General features: G+C 26.9%; 1 protein-coding gene across 1 annotated transcript; it reads left to right on the forward strand.

Annotated features, from left to right (window-relative positions):
* Window positions 1-9217: 9217 nt before the first annotated feature.
* LOC149057127 (uncharacterized) lies at window positions 9218-22414 on the forward strand. The gene is made up of 11 exons (XM_089222076.1): window positions 9218-9381; window positions 9525-9551; window positions 11649-11699; window positions 12627-12659; window positions 13694-13744; window positions 14603-14653; window positions 17329-17379; window positions 19001-19045; window positions 21846-21893; window positions 22011-22056; window positions 22129-22414. The coding sequence occupies exons 1-11, from the start codon at window positions 9285-9287 to the stop codon at window positions 22148-22150; spliced, it is 522 nt and encodes a 173-aa protein (XP_089078202.1). The 5' UTR covers window positions 9218-9284; the 3' UTR covers window positions 22151-22414.
* The last annotated feature ends 620 nt before the right edge of the window (window positions 22415-23034 follow it).

Below are 23034 nucleotides of genomic sequence, written 5' to 3' on the forward strand. Positions count from 1 at the left end.
TTAAAAAACAATAAAAAATTAATTACGAAAAATGCAAATATGATATAAAAATGGCAAAAAATGAGCTAATAAAATTACAAAATAATAATTTTAAACTAATAAAAATACATTTTACAAAATATTTTACTCTATTTTACTATAAAATTCTATATAAATCTAATAAAGCTTCGAATTGCTCAAAATATTACAAAAATATCCTTAGAAATAAAATAAAAATATTTTCCCGAAAATGGTTATTATTCTAAATTTAAACGCAAAGACATAACTATTTTGAAAATACACCAATTATTATTCTATTAATTTCTGATCAAATTTGTATTAAGCATTAAAAATGGGTTTAAATAATTTATTTAAAAGTGTTCGCGTAAACGTAATCAATGTTTAAATATATCTGCACAACATAATATGTGACAAATATAAGTATTAGATTTATCGCATGTCAATTTATGCTCACCTATTATACAATAGGACGTAATCGTAACACAAAAAAAGTAGGGAAAAATCGTTTAACTTTGTCCGGGACGCAATCAACGAACGCCGTATAATAATTGATGTATTTTGAAAGTGTATTTTAAAAATATTTATGTCTTCGTGTTCAAAGTTAGAATACTGAAGATTTTAGGGAAAATGACAAACATTTCGACGATTTTTTTTTACACACATGAAAATGCTGAAAAATTAACGTTTGAGAATTTAAATATGCCTCATGAACATTTTTACAATTATCTTTATATTTTAGAATCCGAATTTATTAATATTTTTCCTACTGTAGCTGTTGAAGTAGGAATAGGCGACAAACTAAAAATGGATTTGCTGAGCACAAGCGCCGTGTTTTTTCCAGGTTGTTTAACAAAAATCGATAGTATTCTAACTTTAAACGCAAAGACATAAATATTTTGAAAATACATCAATTATTATTCTATTAATTTCTGATCAAATTTGTATTCAGCATTAAAAATGGATTTAAATAATTTATTTAAAAGTGTTCGCGTAAACGATTGACGACAATTTAATGTACCTATCTACGGGTATTCGTTTTGGATCGTGTTAGATTAATACAAAATGTATTTTAATAAAAACTGGTTATTGCTGTGCAACATTTTTCTTTGCCACGTATCACAACTATTATAATAATACGCTTAAAATGTGTCAAGTCAAGGTGCGGCGTGTATTATTTTGCAGACGTACTAATAATTATTGATTCAGGTGATAAAAACAAAGTACGTTGTTTTTGCATTTCTTAGCAATTTATTGAAAAGCTAAAATCAACGTTACTAAAATACGTATGTACCTACTACAGTAAGAAGTTATAATTTGAAAAAAGTTTTTGATAAAAATTATGATATGAATACACGATACGAGTACTTACCTATATTACGAATGTCAAATTATCGACCAACACCGAATATGGAATAATAGTCTCCATTCGTGTTATTGAAATAAAATCAAAAAATAGATATTGTACAATAGTTTTCGAGATGTCATTGTGATGGCACAGTAATGAACCATCGCATACGAAAAACGATTATGAGTGAAGGTTTATATATTATGTCTATATACATACATCATAAGAAAATTATTTTAGACATGTTTTAGCTGAAAATTATTTTTGAAAGTCATTCTATTGTTATTTAAACGTTTTTACAACCCCTTAACTTCCCTCTCTCTCAAAAACTAAATGTGCCACTGGCTATGATAATTGAGCTGTATAACTATATTTCTAGGGTGACACAGGGTCCATTTGATAAACATAATTTGGTATGTTGCACGTGGGTCAGAGAGAGGAGAAAACGAATTGTGCACTGAAATCTCAATATTATTATCACTAATAAATCTATATCCGGTTAAGGTTTAAATGAGAAAAAATATTGGTTGGGTTTCATAGACAGGCAGTTCACAGTTCACACTGTATGGATGAACAAAATAATTGTGAATTTATGGTTATTAGTTTATTACTTATTAGCAACATATAATGTAGCTATCTCACATAACCAAGTACGCCTATCAGAGTATACCATATTTATACATTACACCCATGGAACATGATGGCTAAATAAGACATGAAATTAAGCCTTAAAGTGTTCTGTGTCGGGTAAATGCGCCCAAACGGAATTCCCCCCCCCCCATTCAATATGGATTTAGTAATGACTATTGGAATACATTCTAAGTGAGTGTTATAAAATAATAATTATAAAAAAATCAATAAAAAAGCGGGTAAGTCGTGGATGTCGCTCTGCTGTACAGTAGGCTACTGTAATGGATGGGGTTAAATTTGAATGCAATGATAGGTATCATTGTATACGAAAAACGATTCTGAACGGAGATGATTTGTCAGTCTAGGATATATTATATTTAAATATTGTCATATATTCTATTTTGAAACAAATATTTTATTTTTCAATTAGTACCTACGCATTTTGCATAAGGCATGGTTAATAATTTTTTCCAAAAACATTGCATGTAGTTATCATAATTCATAATACCTTATATTATCATAGATATACGAATACCTGGTTTGAGGATAAATCGTTATCATTACGCGATTTCATAAAAATTTAAAACTCAAACGCTCAAAACATTTTTCCTATAATGACGCTTCAAATTTTCTCTACAGCTATTTGAATTAAAACTTATGGAAAACTTGGTGTTAAATTTTATAACCTTAGATATAAATACAAACAATATTATGAATTTTGAACTACAAAATAATTTGCAAATATTCATGGTTTTGACGAATTTTTGTCAATATTTGAAATTCAAATGCTAATGAAAATTTAATTTGAATTTCCAGTGGACATTTTTTTTGTGATAAAGATTGAAAAACTTGTAAAGAATCTTGTATTAAATTTTGAAATCTTAGGTATAAAAGGAAAATACTTGATGAATTTCTAGTTTAAAATTATTTGCGAATTTTCGTGATTTTTATGTATTTTGTAAAAATTCAGACTTTGAATACTTTAAAAAAAAAAAACGTATTCATGTATATTTCTTTTATTTTTCAACTGCTATTGTAAAAATATGTTAGGAGCCTTGTATTAAATTTTCAAATCTTAGATCTAAAAAGAAAAATTTTTATGAATTTCTATCTAAGATAATTTGAACATTGCCGTAATTTTTACGTATTAAGTCAATATTTGAACTTCAAATACTAATAAAATAAAATTGTGCCTATGTATTTTTATAAATTTTTAATTACTATAAGAATAACTAATGAGGAACTTTGTATTCAATTTTCATGTATTTTGATTGGGCCAAAAAATTTTATCAACCCTTCAAAAAAATTTTTCAGAAATATTGAAAATTTCAGTTGTCTATAAATATCTCAAAAAAAGTCAAAATATTTTGAAAATTAAATCATGTAAAGAAAATGCCAATCTTAATAACTGGTAAAATTTTCAAGTATCTAGGACTCATACTTTTTGAATAATAACAAATATTTAAAATCGTTTCAGGATAAATCGTTATCGTTACGCTATTTCGTAAAAAATTAAAATTCAAACGCAATTAAAATTTTTCCTATAATGACGCTTCGAGTTTTCTCTATAGCTACTTGAAGTAAAACTTATGGAAAACTTAGTGATGTATTCTTAATCTTTAGTTATAAACACAAAAAATTTTATGATTTTTCAGCTTCAAAATTACTTGCAAATTTTCACATTTTCGACAGATTTCGTAAAAATTTGAACTATAAACGCTTATAAAAAAAATTGTGCCTATGTATTCTTATAATTTTTTAATCACTTTAAGAATAACTTATGAGGAACTTTGTATTAAATTTTCAAGTATTTTGATAGGGCCAAAAAAATTTTATCGACACTTCAAAAAAAAATTTTCAGACAAATTGAAAATTTCAGTCGTCTATAAATATCTCAAAAAAAGTCAAAATATTTTGAAAATTTAATCATGTAAAGAAATTACCAATCCTAATAACTGGTAAAGTTTTCAAGTATCTAGGACTTATACTTTTTGAATAATAACAAATATTTAAAATCGTTTCAGGATAAATCGTTATCGTTACGCTATTTCGTAAAAATTTAAAATTCAAACGCACTTAAAATTTTTTCTATAATGATACTTCGAAATTTCTCTATAGCTACTTGAAGGAAAACTTATGGAGCACTTAGTGTTGTATTTTTAATCCTTAGTTATAAACGCAAAAAATTTTATGATTTTTCAACTTCAAAATTACTTGCAAATTTTCGCGTTTTCGACAGATTTCGTAAAATTTTGAACTATAAAAGCTTATTAAAAAAAATTGTGACTTACGATTTTTAATTTTTTTTAGCTACAATAAGAAAAACTCATAAGGAACCTTGTATTAAATTTTCAAGTTTTTTTGGTCGTCCAACATTTTTTTACCGACACTTCAAAAAAAAATTCTCAAAAAAAGTGTAAATTTCAGTGGTCTATAAATAACTCAAAAAAAGTCGAAAATGTTTGAAAATTAAACTGTATATAGAGAACACTAACATAAACATTTGGTGAAAATTTCAAGTATTTAAAGTGATTATTTTTTGAATTACAACCATATAAAAAAATCGATTTGGTCGAAAACTGATTTTGCGTAAAAATTCCCGTTTTTCTGTCATTTTTTTTTTGTTTTTCTCGATTTTTTTGAAAACTGTTAGAAAATGTTTACTTTTGACCTCTATAATGCACCAAGGATCTTCAATTATACATCGGAAACCACCCCCAAAGTTTGAAATCGAAGCATTATTTCGACTAGTTATGCTGTACACAGACACAAAAAAAAAAAACACACATCATTGTAAAATCAATACATTCATCACTTCGTTCAGAATCTAAAATAAGTCCAAATATCATACATAATAGGTACATTTCTATAGTCAGTGAATACGTCATTTAAAGAGAAGGGGTTTAAGTCTTAATCTTAATTTTTATTTTTGAGTAAAAAAAGTTGACATTTTAAAATGTTATTATGTTTTTTGTATTGTTGTTAATAATATATCTAAACAGATGGAAATGTATAAATTATTATCTATATCTTATCTTGTAAGTGTCCTATTTATACCCGTATGGGTTTAAGTTTTAGTTTTCAAAACATTCATTGATGCCCCCCCCCCCACAGTTTTGTTTTTGGTATAGCACTGGACACTTTTGTGAACAAACGTCGGGACCTGGTGCACATTTCTGCATAAACGTTTGGCGTACCTAATCTGCAGAAGATCGAATTTTGAAAGTTGGAGGCCATTGAAATGGACCTTTGAATAACATTCCCATCTCTATTGTAAGAATGAGACAACAAATGTGGATGTGGTAGATTCTTAATAGATGGCTATAATTTATAAAGTTGTGAAACTTTAATTTTTCACGTAATATGTATTCACGATGTAGGCAGTGTGGGATGTAATAATATTATGATTAAACTCAAATTCAACTTCATAAGGATAACATTTATATAATTAAAAATACGTAAATTTCAAAAACATAACATATTCAATACTTTAGATCTCGGAAATTGATGACCTTAAAATACAATAAAAAATTAATTACGAAAAATGCAAATATGATATAAAAATGGCAAAAAAATGAGCTAATAAAATTACAAAATAATAATTTTAAACTAATAAAAATACATTTTACAAAATATTTTACTCTATTTTACTATAAAATTCTATATAAATCTAATAAAGCTTCGAATTGCTCAAAATATTACAAAAATATCCTTAGAAATAAAATAAAAATATTTTCCCGAAAATGGTTATTATTCTAAATTTAAACGCAAAGACATAACTATTTTGAAAATACACCAATTATTATTCTATTAATTTCTGATCAAATTTGTATTAAGCATTAAAAATGGGTTTAAATAATTTATTTAAAAGTGTTCGCGTAAACGTAATCAATGTTTAAATATATCTGCACAACATAATATGTGACAAATATAAGTATTAGATTTATCGCATGTCAATTTATGCTCACCTATTATACAATAGGACGTAATCGTAACACAAAAAAAGTAGGGAAAAATCGTTTAACTTTGTCCGGGACGCAATCAACGAACGCCGTATAATAATTGATGTATTTTGAAAGTGTATTTTAAAAATATTTATGTCTTCGTGTTCAAAGTTAGAATACTGAAGATTTTAGGGAAAATGACAAACATTTCGACGATTTTTTTTTACACACATGAAAATGCTGAAAAATTAACGTTTGAGAATTTAAATATGCCTCATGAACATTTTTACAATTATCTTTATATTTTAGAATCCGAATTTATTAATATTTTTCCTACTGTAGCTGTTGAAGTAGGAATAGGCGACAAACTAAAAATGGATTTGCTGAGCACAAGCGCCGTGTTTTTTCCAGGTTGTTTAACAAAAATCGATAGTATTCTAACTTTAAACGCAAAGACATAAATATTTTGAAAATACATCAATTATTATTCTATTAATTTCTGATCAAATTTGTATTCAGCATTAAAAATGGATTTAAATAATTTATTTAAAAGTGTTCGCGTAAACGATTGACGACAATTTAATGTACCTATCTACGGGTATTCGTTTTGGATCGTGTTAGATTAATACAAAATGTATTTTAATAAAAACTGGTTATTGCTGTGCAACATTTTTCTTTGCCACGTATCACAACTATTATAATAATACGCTTAAAATGTGTCAAGTCAAGGTGCGGCGTGTATTATTTTGCAGACGTACTAATAATTATTGATTCAGGTGATAAAAACAAAGTACGTTGTTTTTGCATTTCTTAGCAATTTATTGAAAAGCTAAAATCAACGTTACTAAAATACGTATGTACCTACTACAGTAAGAAGTTATAATTTGAAAAAAGTTTTTGATAAAAATTATGATATGAATACACGATACGAATACTTACCTATATTACGAATGTCAAATTATCGACCAACACCGAATATGGAATAATAGTCTCCATTCGTGTTATTGAAATAAAATCAAAAAATAGATATTGTACAATAGTTTTCGAGATGTCATTGTGATGGCACAGTAATGAACCATTGCATACGAAAAACGATTATGAGTGAAGGTTTATATATTATGTCTATATACATACATCATAAGAAAATTATTTTAGACATGTTTTAGCTGAAAATTATTTTTGAAAGTCATTCTATTGTTATTTAAACGTTTTTACAACCCCTTAACTTCCCTCTCTCTCAAAAACTAAATGTGCCACTGGCTATGATAATTGAGCTGTATAACTATATTTCTAGGGTGACACAGGGTCCATTTGATAAACATAATTTGGTATGTTGCACGTGGGTCAGAGAGAGAGAAAACGAATTGTGCACTGAAATCTCAATATTATTATCACTAATAAATCTATATCCGGTTAAGGTTTAAATGAGAAATAATATTGGTTGGGTTTCATAGACAGGCAGTTCACAGTTCACACTGTATGGATGAGCAAAATAATTGTGAATTTATGGTTATTAGTTTATTACTTATTACTAATAAGTTATTAGCAACATATAATGTAGCTATCTCACATAACCAAGTACGCCTATCAGAGTATACCATATTTATACATTAATATCATTAAAAATGGGTTTAATTAATTTATTTAAAAGTGTTCGCGTAAACGTAATCAATGTTTAAATTTATCTGCATAACATAATATGTGACAAATATAAGTATTAGATTTATCGCATGTCAATTTATGCTCACCTATTATACAATAGGACGTAATCGTAACACAGAAAAAGTAGGAAAAAATCGTTTAACTTTGTCCGGGACGCAATCAACGAACGCCGTATAATAATTGATGTATTTTGAAAGTGTATTTTAAAAATATTTATGTTTTCGTGTTCAAAGTTAGAATACTGAAGATTTTAGGGAAAATGACAAACATTTGAATATTATTATTATTTTATAATCAAACGTTCAAATCGTTTATATTGTCCATACCCATACCTTAGATTTGAATATTTAATATGAAGTCACTCGAACATTTTTGTTACTAAATTTTAAACAAAATGTTTGTAATGCTGTGCCGTTCATTAGGTGTTCGGTGACGTCATTACAATAATTGTTGAATTAAAATATAATTCATTGTGGAAACATTATAAAATCATTGCAGGTATACGTAAAACATTTCAGAATGAAGAAGTTCTGTCACACTCTATATCTATGTAGTTAAATATAATAGCAATACATTAACAATTGTCTTTTATATATTGTTTTAAAAATATTGATTGATGAATCGAGAATTTTAAATTCAATGACATCTCATTTCTTCATTAGTCTAATATACTATTTGTTAATCATTAATAACTTCATCTTCATTGAATTTTTATTTTAAATTACATTAATTGTCTGATCATGGCTGAAAATAACAGCTAGTAAGCAAAGGTATTATTATGAATGCGATATTGTCGTTTTTTTATAATTTAATATAATTTGTGCGTGTGTGTTGTAAACTGGCTTGCGTATATACAACAACACAGAGGATTGAATAAAATATTAATTGAAAAATAATTTACACTGTAACCAAAAATTCTAAATTATAAGAAATAAGTAACTCGTTATTATTATTTTTTCATATTAAATGTTGAAGTCTTAGTTATGTTCAGTAAAAATACTATGAATGTTTAATTATAAAATATTTTTCAAAGTTTTGCGATGTTCATAAAATCTTCAAAATTTTAATTTTGAAACTAGAAGAATAAAATATTTTGAAAATGTAGTTTCAAAAATACATTAATTGTTAACAACTTCGGAGCAAATTTTGTATTAAATCTTAAAAAGGGTTAACGTTTGGTTAAAATTTCAAGTTTCTACGGGTACTCGTTTTGCTGTTGTATCTATATTAAAAATACAAAATGTTTGTTTTTCGAAAGTTGGTAATTATGGTTGCTGTGCCATATTTTCCAAAGCCACATATAATGATTATACATAGGGTTTATGTTTAAAATGCATTGAGCCATTGTAATCGGATTTTTTTTTACATACGTACTATAATTATTGACTCAGAGTATAAAAAATGAAAACTAAATTTTTTTTTTGAATTTTTTAGCAATTTAATGAATTCTACAACCAATATTATTAGTATATACACTACGTCTGAACGTATTATGTAGGTAAACATCAAAATATTATTCATACCTACTATTATATTTCTTCAAATAGTTTACTCAATTGGACTGGACTGACACATTTTGTTGTATTTGCGCAATAACTTTTTAAATGGCTTAAATACCGTTGTTGAGCAAGTTTCGATATTATTCTTGATTTATCACACTTACCGTTGTAATTATTACTAATATTTTTTTGGTATCTATAATCATGGTTAAATTTAACATTATTGCATTATTTGCTATATTTTTTATGTTTTGTATTATTGGAATTACAGGGAATTGGACGGTAGAAGATGGTAAAAAAAGTAAGTATAATTTTTATTTTTATTACATTTTATGACAAATCATATAATTTATGGATAATATAAATTAGATGTTTATTATCTTACCCTCATCTTGTTTGTAAAACATCTAACAATTTTTTTATTAACTATTTATTTATTTATAGAATTTGATAAATTTGTCAGTTGCTATAGTAAGTAATAAGATTTTACTCTATGATATATTATATACCACACATTTCTCATATAAATATATTGAATTTCGCTCAACGTGATCATTTTTTTACTATATAATTGTAATTTATTATAAAAGTTTTTGGTATTCAGATTTTTTAACCAAAATGAATAAAGACGTAAAACATATCGTACCTATGTAGCTGCATGTGACTCGTTTAGTAAAACATTATAGTTTCGGGACAATTTCAACCTTTACCATATTATGCTCGTTTGGCATTTGTTTTCCGTGTTTCAAATACATTATATCACGTCCTGTGTATCCACATAATAAACTACGATGTACATATATAATAGTATGATTAATGATTATACTATATCCATTATCCATGCTTTCCGCCATTGCCCAGAAAAAAGATTTGTTTTATATTTGCAATTAAAAAAATAATAAAATATGAAATCATTGCCAACCATTTAGATAATAATAAAAAAAAAAATAGGGTGTAAAGTATAAACACCCCCTAAGTTTCAATGAAGCACATCTATCTTTAACCTTTTGACTGACTTTGCCCGTAAAAAATATAAAATTAAGCATTATATGGGTGTACCAATGGCCTCGGTGCTAAATGATTGTGCACTTTTTACCTTTTTATATTGGAGCAAACATAAAGAACGACTACGAATTGGTTCCCAATTGTCGAATTTGTTCCCGGGTTGTCTACGGTAACATACGAGTTGGTTCCCGTGTTGTATACAGGTAACATATATGAATTGGTTTCCGCCAGCTTTTATGATGATGTTAACCTTGTTAAATTCTCTTTTCAAATTATTATGATATATTCAACCAGAAACAATTTTCTTCTCATTTATTCAGACTTAGGACTGTTTAGAATTCAAATAAGTTCGTATACTTCAAACACTATCTAGAATACCTAGTCATTCAAAATTTCATTCTTCCTTCTCTTAGCTCATATTCGTATTGTGCCGATTGTGTATAGATTGTGATTGTGTTATTATATAAATTTTATGTTGTGGTCGAAAAGAATCGATGTATTTTAAATTTGGTCGAAAAGCGAATCGGCCGAAAGGGGAAGGATACGTTTTTGGTCGAAAACGGCTATGCCCATTTTTTCAGGTTTGTATGAAGGTTCGGTTTTTGTTAGGGTCTTTTAAAAGTGTAAAATAAAGGTTATTAGTATTCTTTCAAGGTTTTAGGTTTTGTAACCGGTTCTTTAAGGTCCCACCTCATGCATTCCCTGCATTCGACTATTGTATTTGTTTTAACGTATAATTTCTAGTGAAGACTAAATTATTGAATATTTTATCGAAATCTATGTATATCGATGATCAATAACAATTCGTTGCAATTTGAAATGTATATTTTCTATTTATACACGTATTGACAGTGAATCAATGTCGAATAACCATTAAATACTAATGATGAGCAATACGATAAGCCATAAGGCCCCTACAGTAAATGTCTTGTATACTACCTATTTGATCACATCATGCACAGGCGTGCCGCTGCGATCACGCCAACTGTCGTCACGCGTTGGAAATGTACGGACGGCGTTCATTATTTTTATTTTTTCAAATTGTTCGTAATTATCAAAAATTCCATTGTCACTAACCGCCCAATTTGGACGTTGGACTGGGCATCAATGTTGGAGGTAGGTCGAGATCGGAAATCGGAATTCATGCCGAGCTAATTCTCTACGGAAGTAATATTTTTGGACCTGTGATTTTTTAAATATTTTTCTAGAACAAAAACTATATTGAGTTTTAAGGATGTACACCACACCTACCGCTATAAGATGCTTTAGATTGTCATTTTTATCTTCGAAAAATTCCAATCAATTCAAAAAAAAAAAACTCGTCAATAAATGAGTATTATATTATATTAAATACGCATTATGTTTTTGCTTAAAATTGTATTCAACATTGCTTTTACTTTTTTAGAGTTTTATAATTATTATATTAATAGGTATAGGTACATTGTTTTTCAATATTACGATATGAGTTCATATGTGTATAGAATATATATATTATATGTACAGAAGAATTATATTTATATAAATAATTAATATTTTCTGTTATTATTATCTGAACTTTTACAGATAAAATGTTTACGTATGGCATCATAAAACCTTCACATGCTGTGGATGTGGGTATGTTCAAAATTGTATGATATATAAAGTTAAATTATTTAAAAATGTATCATTATGTAAAGTCAATCAATGCCATACCTATATTTTTAATTATGTTAGTATAATAGTTTTTCAACTCAATATAAATTTGAAGACATTTATAGCTTGTAGTAAACATTGAATTTGTTTTTTTTTATGACTTAACACTATTTTATTCATGACCGGTAATTCGTAGGTAGGTCTTTATTTAAAATCTCTTGTGTTCTGGTCAAAAAATGTGGTAAATAATAAAATATGCCACTGAATACAATCATGTTTAATTATATTGCTAGGTATGTCAATAGTATAATGCTTAATGCATAATCTACTTTTACATTTTGAGAGATAATGTTAATACATTTATTGGTTACATATACATAATGCAATAGTAATTGTGTAAGATATTATTTTAGGTAATACTATATTGTTATTGGGAATATTATGTATATTGAATTGTTCATTGAGGTATTAATATATTGTGTTTAATATGTATAACTCATTAGTATTAATCGACTATCCGAAATAACAATAATAATTTTAACCAAGTTTTTGTTGCCGCTGACTTATGTTTATATCCCAATTATGTCTTAAAAGTTATTGAGTTATGATCCGTCTCTAAATCGTATTTTTAAATTGACTATTAATTAATTTGGAATCTTAGTAAAGTTGTATATATTGTTGACTTTTCAAAATACCTGACATCCATTGTAATGAGTGAAATATTTTGGTTAGATATCAATGCATTATGGAAAATTGAGTGTCATGTTTAGTTTCATCATACTAAAATAGGTAATAGTTTAAATATCATAGGATATTTGAATGTTGTAATTATAGAATGAAAAATAAATACAGTTACAACCCGAGTTTCATCTATGATGCGTGATACATTTTATTTTTTTATAAATCTAGATAATGATTTTACCTACATATTGGAAGAATTTAGTAAGTATACATTATTAGTTTTTTAGAGTGTTATATTATAATATTTTCTAATGAAAATATATTTTACTTATAAATAGTTTGATTTTTTTTTTTTTAATATATGTACAACATTCGTATGTCGGATTGAATGATTATGCTTATGCGGTGTATGTCTAGTGTATTATTTGTGAAATCTTTGTGAAAGATTTTATTACCCAGCAAGACAGCTAATCACCTAACATCAAATTAAAATCGATTTAGTTGCAATTTAATCATTTAAGTAGGATATCCAAGGGAAATATGAAAGCACTATAATAAGTATAGGCAATAATCCATCTATGGTGAATTTTGGGCACGACGATGAACTAAAGTAAGTGCAACCTATATGTAGAAAATATAAGCTGACTAGGAAATTAAGATGAGAGATCAATAATGTAGTAATCTTAAACATTAGGTACCCAAACAGTAATCTCTGAGTTCTGTGGTTAGGTTAGTGAACCTACATTACTCTATGAAGATATTCAAAGCTGCATAAAATTAACATTAAACCCTGAATATCATAAACGTACCAAACATATTGATATAAATATCACTTATATAATCACTACCTACATTCGAGAAAAAGTTCAAGAAGGAATAGTGTAGTTAAAATACATTCATACAACTGACCAACGAGCTGATATGCTGACAAAATCCTTGCCTACTAGTAAATTTAAGAATAATTTGTTAAAAATTGGATTACACATTTACCTAATACTTCTGTTGTTTATATGATAAAGTTTTTTTTTTTATGCGGGAATTGAAGGGGAGTGTTGAAATTAGACATACCTAATTCCCTTTTGTTCATAATACCTATAAATTCTAGGTTATGTTATTATATTACTTATGTTGTTAAAAATGTTTTATAATAAACTTTGCATTGCAGTTATTAATCAGCAATAATAATTAAATAATTAGTTTTTTTTAAAACAATGTAAAATACAGAGATTTATAAAAATTATTATACAACTATAATAATATTATTTAATTATTTATTAATACTTATATTTTTATAGAGGAAGATTCTAGCGACCATACTGATGCGGTTCTAAGGCAACAGGATATCGGTAAGGATAGATAATTAGTTACATAGTGTTATATTTAAATATTTTATAATGTATATTGTGTTCATATAAAAATGATTAAAAAAATAACTGAAGGTAATACACATACAAATACACATTAATCATTTAATCAAATATGTAATAGGCCTTAATGATAATACGTAGAGCGATATCACAAGGTTTCTACTAACAAAGCAAATCCATACCTAACGCTTATGGTATAGTAACTATATAAGAATATTGTTACCTTATTACATTTGATTATTTGTGAATTGTTGAACATTTTCGTACTGCAATTATCCATAAACAGGAACATGAAGATGGATGGTCATAGGTGTAATTTCAATAAAACATCTGATGGTGCTTATAAGTTCTACATTTTCAAGACACTTACAACTATGAGGCAATTTTCGAATTATATTTTTTTATACTACGGTAGTCTAGTATCTGATGATAAGCTGTTTTTGAATTTTTTTAATAATCCGAGGTTTTGATACATAAATACCAAAAATATGGAAGGTGTTAATACCTTCTCAGCCTCCTCCCCTAATTGTGCCTGTCCATCAGGCTAGATAATAATTTAAATATTATTTTATATTTATATGTTATAATAAAGTACAAAATTATGTATATTCTCTGTTCAAAATAAGAATAGTAGACGGCGGAAAAGAGTTTTCGTCGCCGCCGGTGATAGCCACGCCAGAGCAGAGCCAGTGCGTCGCGGCCACGACTATGCGCACAAATCGGCCGTCGTCTACTATTCTTATTAAACAGAGTAAAGTTAAACAACTCTAAACAGATTGAAGTACAAAAACAGTACCAAGCTGGAAGTATCAATTAACATAATTTATCTTTCAACAGAAAAAAATTTTCAAAATGTAACTGATACTGTAAAATACATAGACTCATTTTGTAAGTATATATTATAGTTATTTATATATTGTGTAATATATAGTATGGTTTTCGTGGGAGAATGCGAAAGCAATCACGAAACCATGACGTAGTCGGTTCAAAAATGAAAAAAAATTATAAATCATAGTTATAGATTGTTAAATATGTATTACAATAGATAATCCAAGTATAAAAATACGCAACATATATATTATAATCAAATATGTATTATGATAACACATATTAGGGCAATCGTTAGATTGTCACAATGAATATTGAAACTCAATGGCTATAACATGGTTATAAATGTTATAATATTACTTTTGATTAATTGAAAAGAACCCTATTTATGTATATAAATATAATTATGCATCAAGGAATAGAGAGCTAGCCATGAAATCCAATATAATTAATTGTATTCGTATCGTATATAACAACAAAATATATGTTATATAACAACAATTCAGAATGATAAATCATTTCTCAATAGGGGCTAGTTTTAAAAATATTTTTAGACCACAATAATCATAAGTGGCCTGTACCTAAATTGATGTTTTTGCATCGTGTCGTTCCCATACGTATTGTGATTTGTACAATACAGATATTATTATCAGATACGAGATTTTATAACATTATAATAACATTACAAGCACCATATCTTTCAAACTATGTATTCCTGTTATTATATCATACTTTACATCTACCCTTTTATAATATATTCTTTTATGATGTGTCACAGCAGAATATTATAATTCAATACCTTCAGTTTTTCGTATTTTTTCATTTTCTTTTGTGTATTGTTTATGGTTGGATCGGATAAAATGTTTCTAGCTAAATATGATACGTCATTAATACGCTATAGTCTAGCGTATTTAAGAGATGTTTCAATATTTTTTATATCAGGTATAGGTTTATCAGCTACGTTTATATGTGACAAATTCAACAATTACGGAAAGCCTCTAAAGCTGATCTTTATATATTATGTTACATACAATGTCCGGAATTGTACATTTCGCAATTTGTACAGTGATTTGTGTACACATCGCGAATTGTACAATGCAGTTGTACAAAGTAACTAGATTGCACAAGTTTCATTATACAATTCGCGATGTGTACAATAATTATTGTACAAATTTCGAAATGTACCTTCATTGTTCAATTCACAAGATTACTATTACTATTATTAACAAATAAATAGAAATACTGGATATTTTGATATAAAGTTTTATAGTTTACAATATAATTAGTGGTATGTTTTAAAAGTATTTTCTTAACAAATATTGCATATAAGTATATCATATAAAAAAAAAATTTTAAATTAATATTATTTTCAAATTCACTCATTTTGCCCGATTGTATAATACTATAATCACACTAATATAAGTTGAAATATTGCAGCATTTCCGATTACAATGTACTAGTCCGTATTAAAATCTGTTTAAATTGTATTTCTGAACGACTCAACGACAGTACCTGTCGTAAAGTCGTTTATATAAACTTTATAATTTTTATTGCATTATACCTTTACTAATATGTTAGATTCCACATAACGTGGGAAAAACAACTCATACGACTATACGAGATGAAATTATACATCTTATTATAGATTCACGTATTTTATTTCATATCACAATGTGTACTGTGTACACTGTACAGTAATATGTAGTTTTATACTTACGATTTGTAATTATTATAATATGTTTTTAAATTTTGTAATTTGTTCGATGATTGTAATATACTAATACGTAAAGACAAGGTGTATCGAATTATATATGATATACTAATATGTAATATTTGTTAAGAAAATACTTTGAAAATACATCAGTTAATTATTATATTGTAATTTATGTTTTTAAATTTTGAATATTTACAATGAAGGTAAATTTCGTAATTTGTACAGTGATTATTGTACACATAGCGAATTGTATAATGAAACTTGTACAATCTATAGTTACTTTGTACAGCAACATTGTACAATTCGCTATGTGTACAAAAATCACTGTACAAATTGCGAAATATACAATTCCGGACATTGTATGTAACAATGTAACATATACACTCTTGTTGAGTCTATTTATTGGTTTAAGTGTTGAATACGAAGCTGACTTACAAATAATTGATTCATATGGTTTAATTTCGATTTTGTAATTGATTTGTTAATTTTGATTAGTATTTTTATTGTTTATGTCTCCTGCTCATGATGTGTATATGTCGTATGATAATACTTTTATTAACTATGTAGTGTAATGTGTATTACTCATGCGAGTCAAATGCCCAAAATAATACAAAATATTTTAAACAAATTTTTGTTGCCACTGACTTATGTTTATATTACCACACCTAAGTTCTAGGGGCCATTGAGTTATGATCCATGAGTAAATTTTCTTTTTAAATTGGCTATTAATTAATTTCGAATCTTAGTTGAATATCATTGACTTATCGACACATCTGATAGCCATTGGGATTTTATACTCTATAGATACATCGAGTGGAATATTTTGGTTAGATATTCGATCCATTAGGTGAGAATGTGGAACATACCTCATTGCATCAGGCTAAATTAGTTATAGCTTAAATATTATTATATAGTTTTGTGTTATTATTAACTACACAAGTATGTGTATTTTATTAGTTTGAAATATATAACAATGACAAACTGAGATTTCAAATAATTATAATAAATTATATTTTCATAGGCGAAAATTTCAAAATTTCGACGGACATTCAATCAATTATGTCAAGTTTAAGTAAGTTAACATAATGAGTTATTCATAGATTTATAATTAATTATTTTATAACTTTTACTGTGCTTATATATGACTAATTGTATTACAATACTCAACAGGTAACAAAAATATGGATTGATGATAATACGTTGCCTATGTATCTAGATTATGAAAAACCAAATTTATACCTAACGGATATCACGTGGTTAAATTATTACATTTGTTTAGTTATTTAAAAATAATTTAATAGATATACATATTATATTATCATAATTCTGCATCGGGGAAATAGGGAAGTGATTCACTATGAAATATTATTTTATAATAAATTGTACCCATTTTTGCTGTTCGGGAACGAACAATAATAGGTCATGCGCCCGGTTACCGAGATTCTTAGTAGCATATAGCTAATCACACATACCGACCGTCGTATTTTTGTGTGCATACTGTATATATTATATGTGTTATAGCTCATTACCATTGGTTGAATTCGTCGTGAAAATCTTAGTGAGCTATGTGGTAAAGAGATGTGTGTGTGTGTACTTAAAGGCTAATGACTCAAGTAATAAATGGTAACAGGATTTCTTATGATTGAATTGCTGTATTACGAAATGTAAATAACATCCAATAAAATAAATCTTGGCAAAATTAAAATATAAATATAATTATATTGGTCGCTGCATATTAAACCCACAGTTAATTGACTCATTCATGTATTATAGACTCAAATCTACTGGTTCCGATTTGGACATATACTTTTATTTTTGCATATGGCACTTATGTCCGTGAGTTGGACGCTTATTTGGCAGAATTTCTAATGGGCACCCGTAGGTTTCTCCCATGCCCGGGTTGAGGGCGGCGGCCTCTCACTCTCCAGACAGCCAGTACTGCCCAAAAAGCGATGTCCACTCATTGTGATGTCACTCGACGGCGAGACAGTGATCACTGTACCGCAAGTATACTAACACACTATAAAAAGTTCGTTTATTAGATTCACATACCGGTCAATGGAGTCATTTTGAACAGTAAAAGGGAAAATCCAATCAACTCTGTATGGGTTTTTATCAAAATTAAATTAGGTACCAAGCGTACTATAATGTTACAATATTTTACTACTTTATTTTTGATTAAAACAATTTCTTTTAAATACCCATACAGTATTTTAGATTCTGAACGGAGCAATGAATGTATTGATTTTTGATCGACAAGACTACTAAAGATTGACTTCCTCACACTATTGATATTATCTATTTCTAAAAACGTTATATTAAAAATATCACAAAAGATAAAATTTAAATAATTAAAAAATGTGCGGAAGTTGATCTAAAGTATACTTGACGAAAAATTCGAATTTGTTTTCAGAAATCTTATCGCTTCACTTTATATACGTTTGGCAGAGAACACTGTTAAAATTCTTTGTGTTAGACAAAGACAGAAAATCGTGATATCGAATCCACTTAAGGAAATCTTTCTCTGAATAATTATCAAAAAATTATACACCATTAAAATAGTATTAGAAGCATCACAAGTTTTTCACATTCCTTTCTGTGTTTTTACTATACATATACCTGTAGGTTTATAGTATGCGTTTTTACGAGCTTATGCTACAGTAAATAATACCATCAATTATTTTTTATATTAGAGCGAGCACTGGAAGCCAATGAAAATGATGAAGAAAATAAGTATCGTGAGTAATTAATAATTATTATCAATGATCTATACCTAACTATAATTTATAATTATTTATAATTTTGTTTTTCTGCCAATAACAAATTTAAATTGTAAAGTCTTCATGTATATTCATGTTTATTGTTACGGCCCGACTGAACGTCGATTCATACATCAACGTAGGAATGAAAATATAACTGATGTATAAGTGTAACAATATCTTTATTTTACGTTTAAACTTGATACAAAATGACTATGTAGTAAGCCATAAGGTATTGGTGAGCGGTGTTACGACCTGACTCTGAAATAATGATATAAAAGACAATGAGTGATGGTGTTACGACCTGCCTCTGAGTGTCTTGAATATCCCTAACCATCTAGCTCACATTTAAGAACCGTCTGGATCACATTTTAAAAACCGTCTGGCTCACATTTTAAAAACTTTCTGACGAGCTCTTGTCCCCGTCTCTCCGGCCTCTCTTATATATGATTTGGTCCTTAGGATCGGTGGTGACTTTCCTGTTACATGTCGACATTCGGTCTTGTGATTCAACTTAATATGCTGACCGTTTCGTATACTCTCACACGGGTCTACAGTCATTTATAAGAAGGGACGTGTGAAAACACTTTTATAATTTAACCAATTTTATATTTTATTCATCACGTTCTTATTAGTGACATCCGCACGGTTTTGATATTAATGGCTTATTAGTTTTAGTCATAGTCAATACTTATTTTATATCACAATTGCGTGGTATCTCGTACATATTTTATAGGTTCGTAACAGTATTTATTACTGCGTGTATCATTTTAGATTCTGAGCGGAGCGTTGAATGTATTGATTTTACCATGATGTATGTTTTTATTTTTTATTTTTTATTTTTTTTGTGTCTGTCATCACGTTTTGGGGCAGTAAAAGTGCTTCGATATTTGACTTCAGTATCTCGTTCGATCAGAAAGTGAATCTAGTTGGTACTTTGGGGGGTAAAAATTGAAAAATTCTTAATACTTTTCTAAATAATCGAGAAAAACAAACTAAAAATTAAGGGAAAAACGGGAAATTTTACGCACACTCATTTTTCGACAAAATCGATTTTGGTTTTTGATGTAATTTAAAAAAAAATGACCATAGATACATGAAATTTTCACCGAATGTTTATATAAGTATATTCTATCCACCATGCAATTTTCAAAAATGTTTCACTTAAGTTGAACTATTCATAGGCATTTGAAATTTTCGATCATTATTAGTTTTTTTAAAATTAATATTGATAAAAATTTATTTGTTAGCCAGAAAAGCTTAAAAATTTAATACAAGGCTCTTAACATATTGTTACAATAGCAGCATAAAAGTCCACCGGAAATTCAAATTAAATTTTTATGAGCATTTGAAATTTAAATTTTTACAACAATGGATTTTTACTTTTAGCGATTTTGGTGTATTTTCTTTATTTTGGTGTAACTCTAAAACAAATGACCGCAGATACTTGAAATTTTGACTAAATGTTTATATAGGTATTTTATATATTTGATAAAATTTAAAAAATATTTAGATTTGTTTTGAGCTAAAACTTTGTAACAATAGCAGTTAAAAAATATTAAAAATACGTAAGCACGATTTTTTTTTATAAGCATTTAAAGTTCAAATTTTGACTAAATACGTTCAAATTAAATGATTCTTATAGTGATTAAAAAATTATAAGAATACATAGGCACAATTTTTTTTTATTAGCATTTGAAGTTCAAATATTGACTACAAATACGTAAAAATTACGGCAATGTTCAAATTATCATTCATCAAAGTTTTTCTTTTTAATTCTAAAATTTTAAAATTTGATACAAAGCTCCTAACATATTTTTACAATAGCAGTTGCAAAATAAAAGAAATACATAGTCACAATTCTTTTTTATAAGCATTAAAAGTTTGAATTTTGACAACATATTATGTAAAAATCACGAAAATTCACAAATTATTTTAAACTAGAAATTCATAAAAAATTTTCTTTTTAATTCTAAGATTTGAAAATTTAATACAAGATTCCTTACAAGTTTGTCAATCTTTATCACAAATAAAAAGTTCATCGAAAATTCAAATTAAATTTTTATGAGCATTTGAAAATTAACTTTTTACAACATTGAATTTTCACTGGATTTCACATTTAGTGATTTTCTTATTTTGGTGTAACTCTAAAACAAATGACCGCAGATACTTGAAATTTTCACTGAATGTTTATATAGGCATTTTCTATATTTGATAATATTTAGATTTGTTTTGAGCTGTTTACGGACATTTTAATATTTCAACTTTTATAGTTTTTTTTCTATAAATATCAATAAAAATTTATTTGTTCGGTAGCAAAGCTTGAAAATTTAAGACATGGCTCCTATCATATTTTTACAATAGCACTTGAAAAATAAAAGAAATGCGTATTCACAATTTTTTTTTACAAGCATTCAAAGTTTGAATTTTGAAACATATGTAAAAATCACGAAAATCACGAAAATTCGCAAATTATTTCAAACTAGAAATTCATAAAAACTTTTCTTTTTAAATCTAAGATTTGAAAATTTTTAATTATCTATAAAATATCCTAGACAGATAAACCGTCTTCGCTCAGAATCGTTTTTCGTATATACAATGATATAATATCATTGGATTCAAATTTAATTCCATTCATTACAGTAACCCACTTGTAAAACCTACTGTACAGCAGAGCGACATCCACGACTTACCCGCCTATTTTTTGTTTAAATATAAAATGTAACAATTATAAAGTAATAACAAACATCTTACCTAAACATAATTTAAATCATTTCAGGTCCACTGAATGATTTTATTATGGAATATGAACCAGATAACATTTTAGGTATGTAAAATTCATTATTATTATTATATATTATGATATAAAACTATGGTATATGAATCAGTACTATAATATTGTATAAAACTGATAATTACATTTTTTAATTTAATTTTTTTAAAGGTTTTTATAGAGATCCGTACGAATATTGTAAAAGGTTCTCATCTCCGTAAGTAGAAAGAAACTAGTACGTATAATTTTAATAAAATCACAAGCATTAATTGCGGAATTTTTCTATTAGGGTAGTGCAGCAAAATGTATAAATCTCAAGTATTACATTCAATTGCGTATTTGGTTTATTATTGAAAAAGCTATAATTGTTAACCTTATTATAATACACGGGTATAAATCACAAGTAATTTAATAGAACCGTTTATAATTAAACTTTTCATTGAAACTATGTAATATGATTATGTTTTTATTTTTAGATATATTTACTAGATACTACTCTTGTTGATTATTGTATAAATACATTTTATTATTACAAGAGTTTACTATATAAGAAGTATTTAAATTCACTGTTAATAAATAATAATTATTTATATAATATAATTTTTATTTTTAAATGTACTTTAATAAATATAACAATGTTATAAGTTTCTAGACAGATTTAGATAATATATGATTTTATTTAATAAATTACAATTGTTCTATATTTATACTATATCACCTCTACATTATAAACTAGATTTGTTTAATGATACACACGCATGAAATACAATTTTACATTCTCCTCATTTTTTTTTTTAATTCTAATTTCTCAGCTCAAGGATATACAAAATCAAATATTACAACAATTAACTGAGAAATTATTTGTTAAGTAGTTAATTGTAGATTCAAGTATGCGATTGAAAATCCAGTGTTACATATAAATATAATATGTTTATTTTATGTTGTTAGTGATTAGTGAACGACTTGAAACGGCTTAATAATCATCGTCATACAGATGTCCATGAGGCTTACCTCTCAATTCTCATGGATGCAGTTATGCAGTTTATTCTTTATCATGTTGTTTTAAATTATGATTTATGAACATAAAACCCAGATTTAGGCATTAATAATTTACAATTATTATTACTAATAATGTTATAGAGATTCAATTACAATAGTGTTATTACATTTTCTTGTTGCTCTGCTTTTTATTTAA

The sequence above is a fragment of the Diuraphis noxia genome, unplaced genomic scaffold (genome assembly GCF_037042655.1).
Source record: "Diuraphis noxia isolate RWA-SAM2 unplaced genomic scaffold, SU_Dnox_SAM2 contig0003, whole genome shotgun sequence".
In the NCBI taxonomy this organism is placed as follows: Eukaryota; Metazoa; Arthropoda; class Insecta; order Hemiptera; family Aphididae; genus Diuraphis; species Diuraphis noxia.

Coding starts and splice junctions, on each gene's coding strand:
- LOC149057127 (XM_089222076.1), top strand. CDS start 9,285: ATGGTTAAATTTAACATTATTGCATTATTTGCTATATTTTTTATGTTT. Junction 14,654..17,328: donor AAAATACATAGACTCATTTT/GTAAGTATATAT, acceptor ATATTTTCATAG/GCGAAAATTTCAAAATTTCG. Junction 17,380..19,000: donor ATCAATTATGTCAAGTTTAA/GTAAGTTAACAT, acceptor TTTTTATATTAG/AGCGAGCACTGGAAGCCAAT.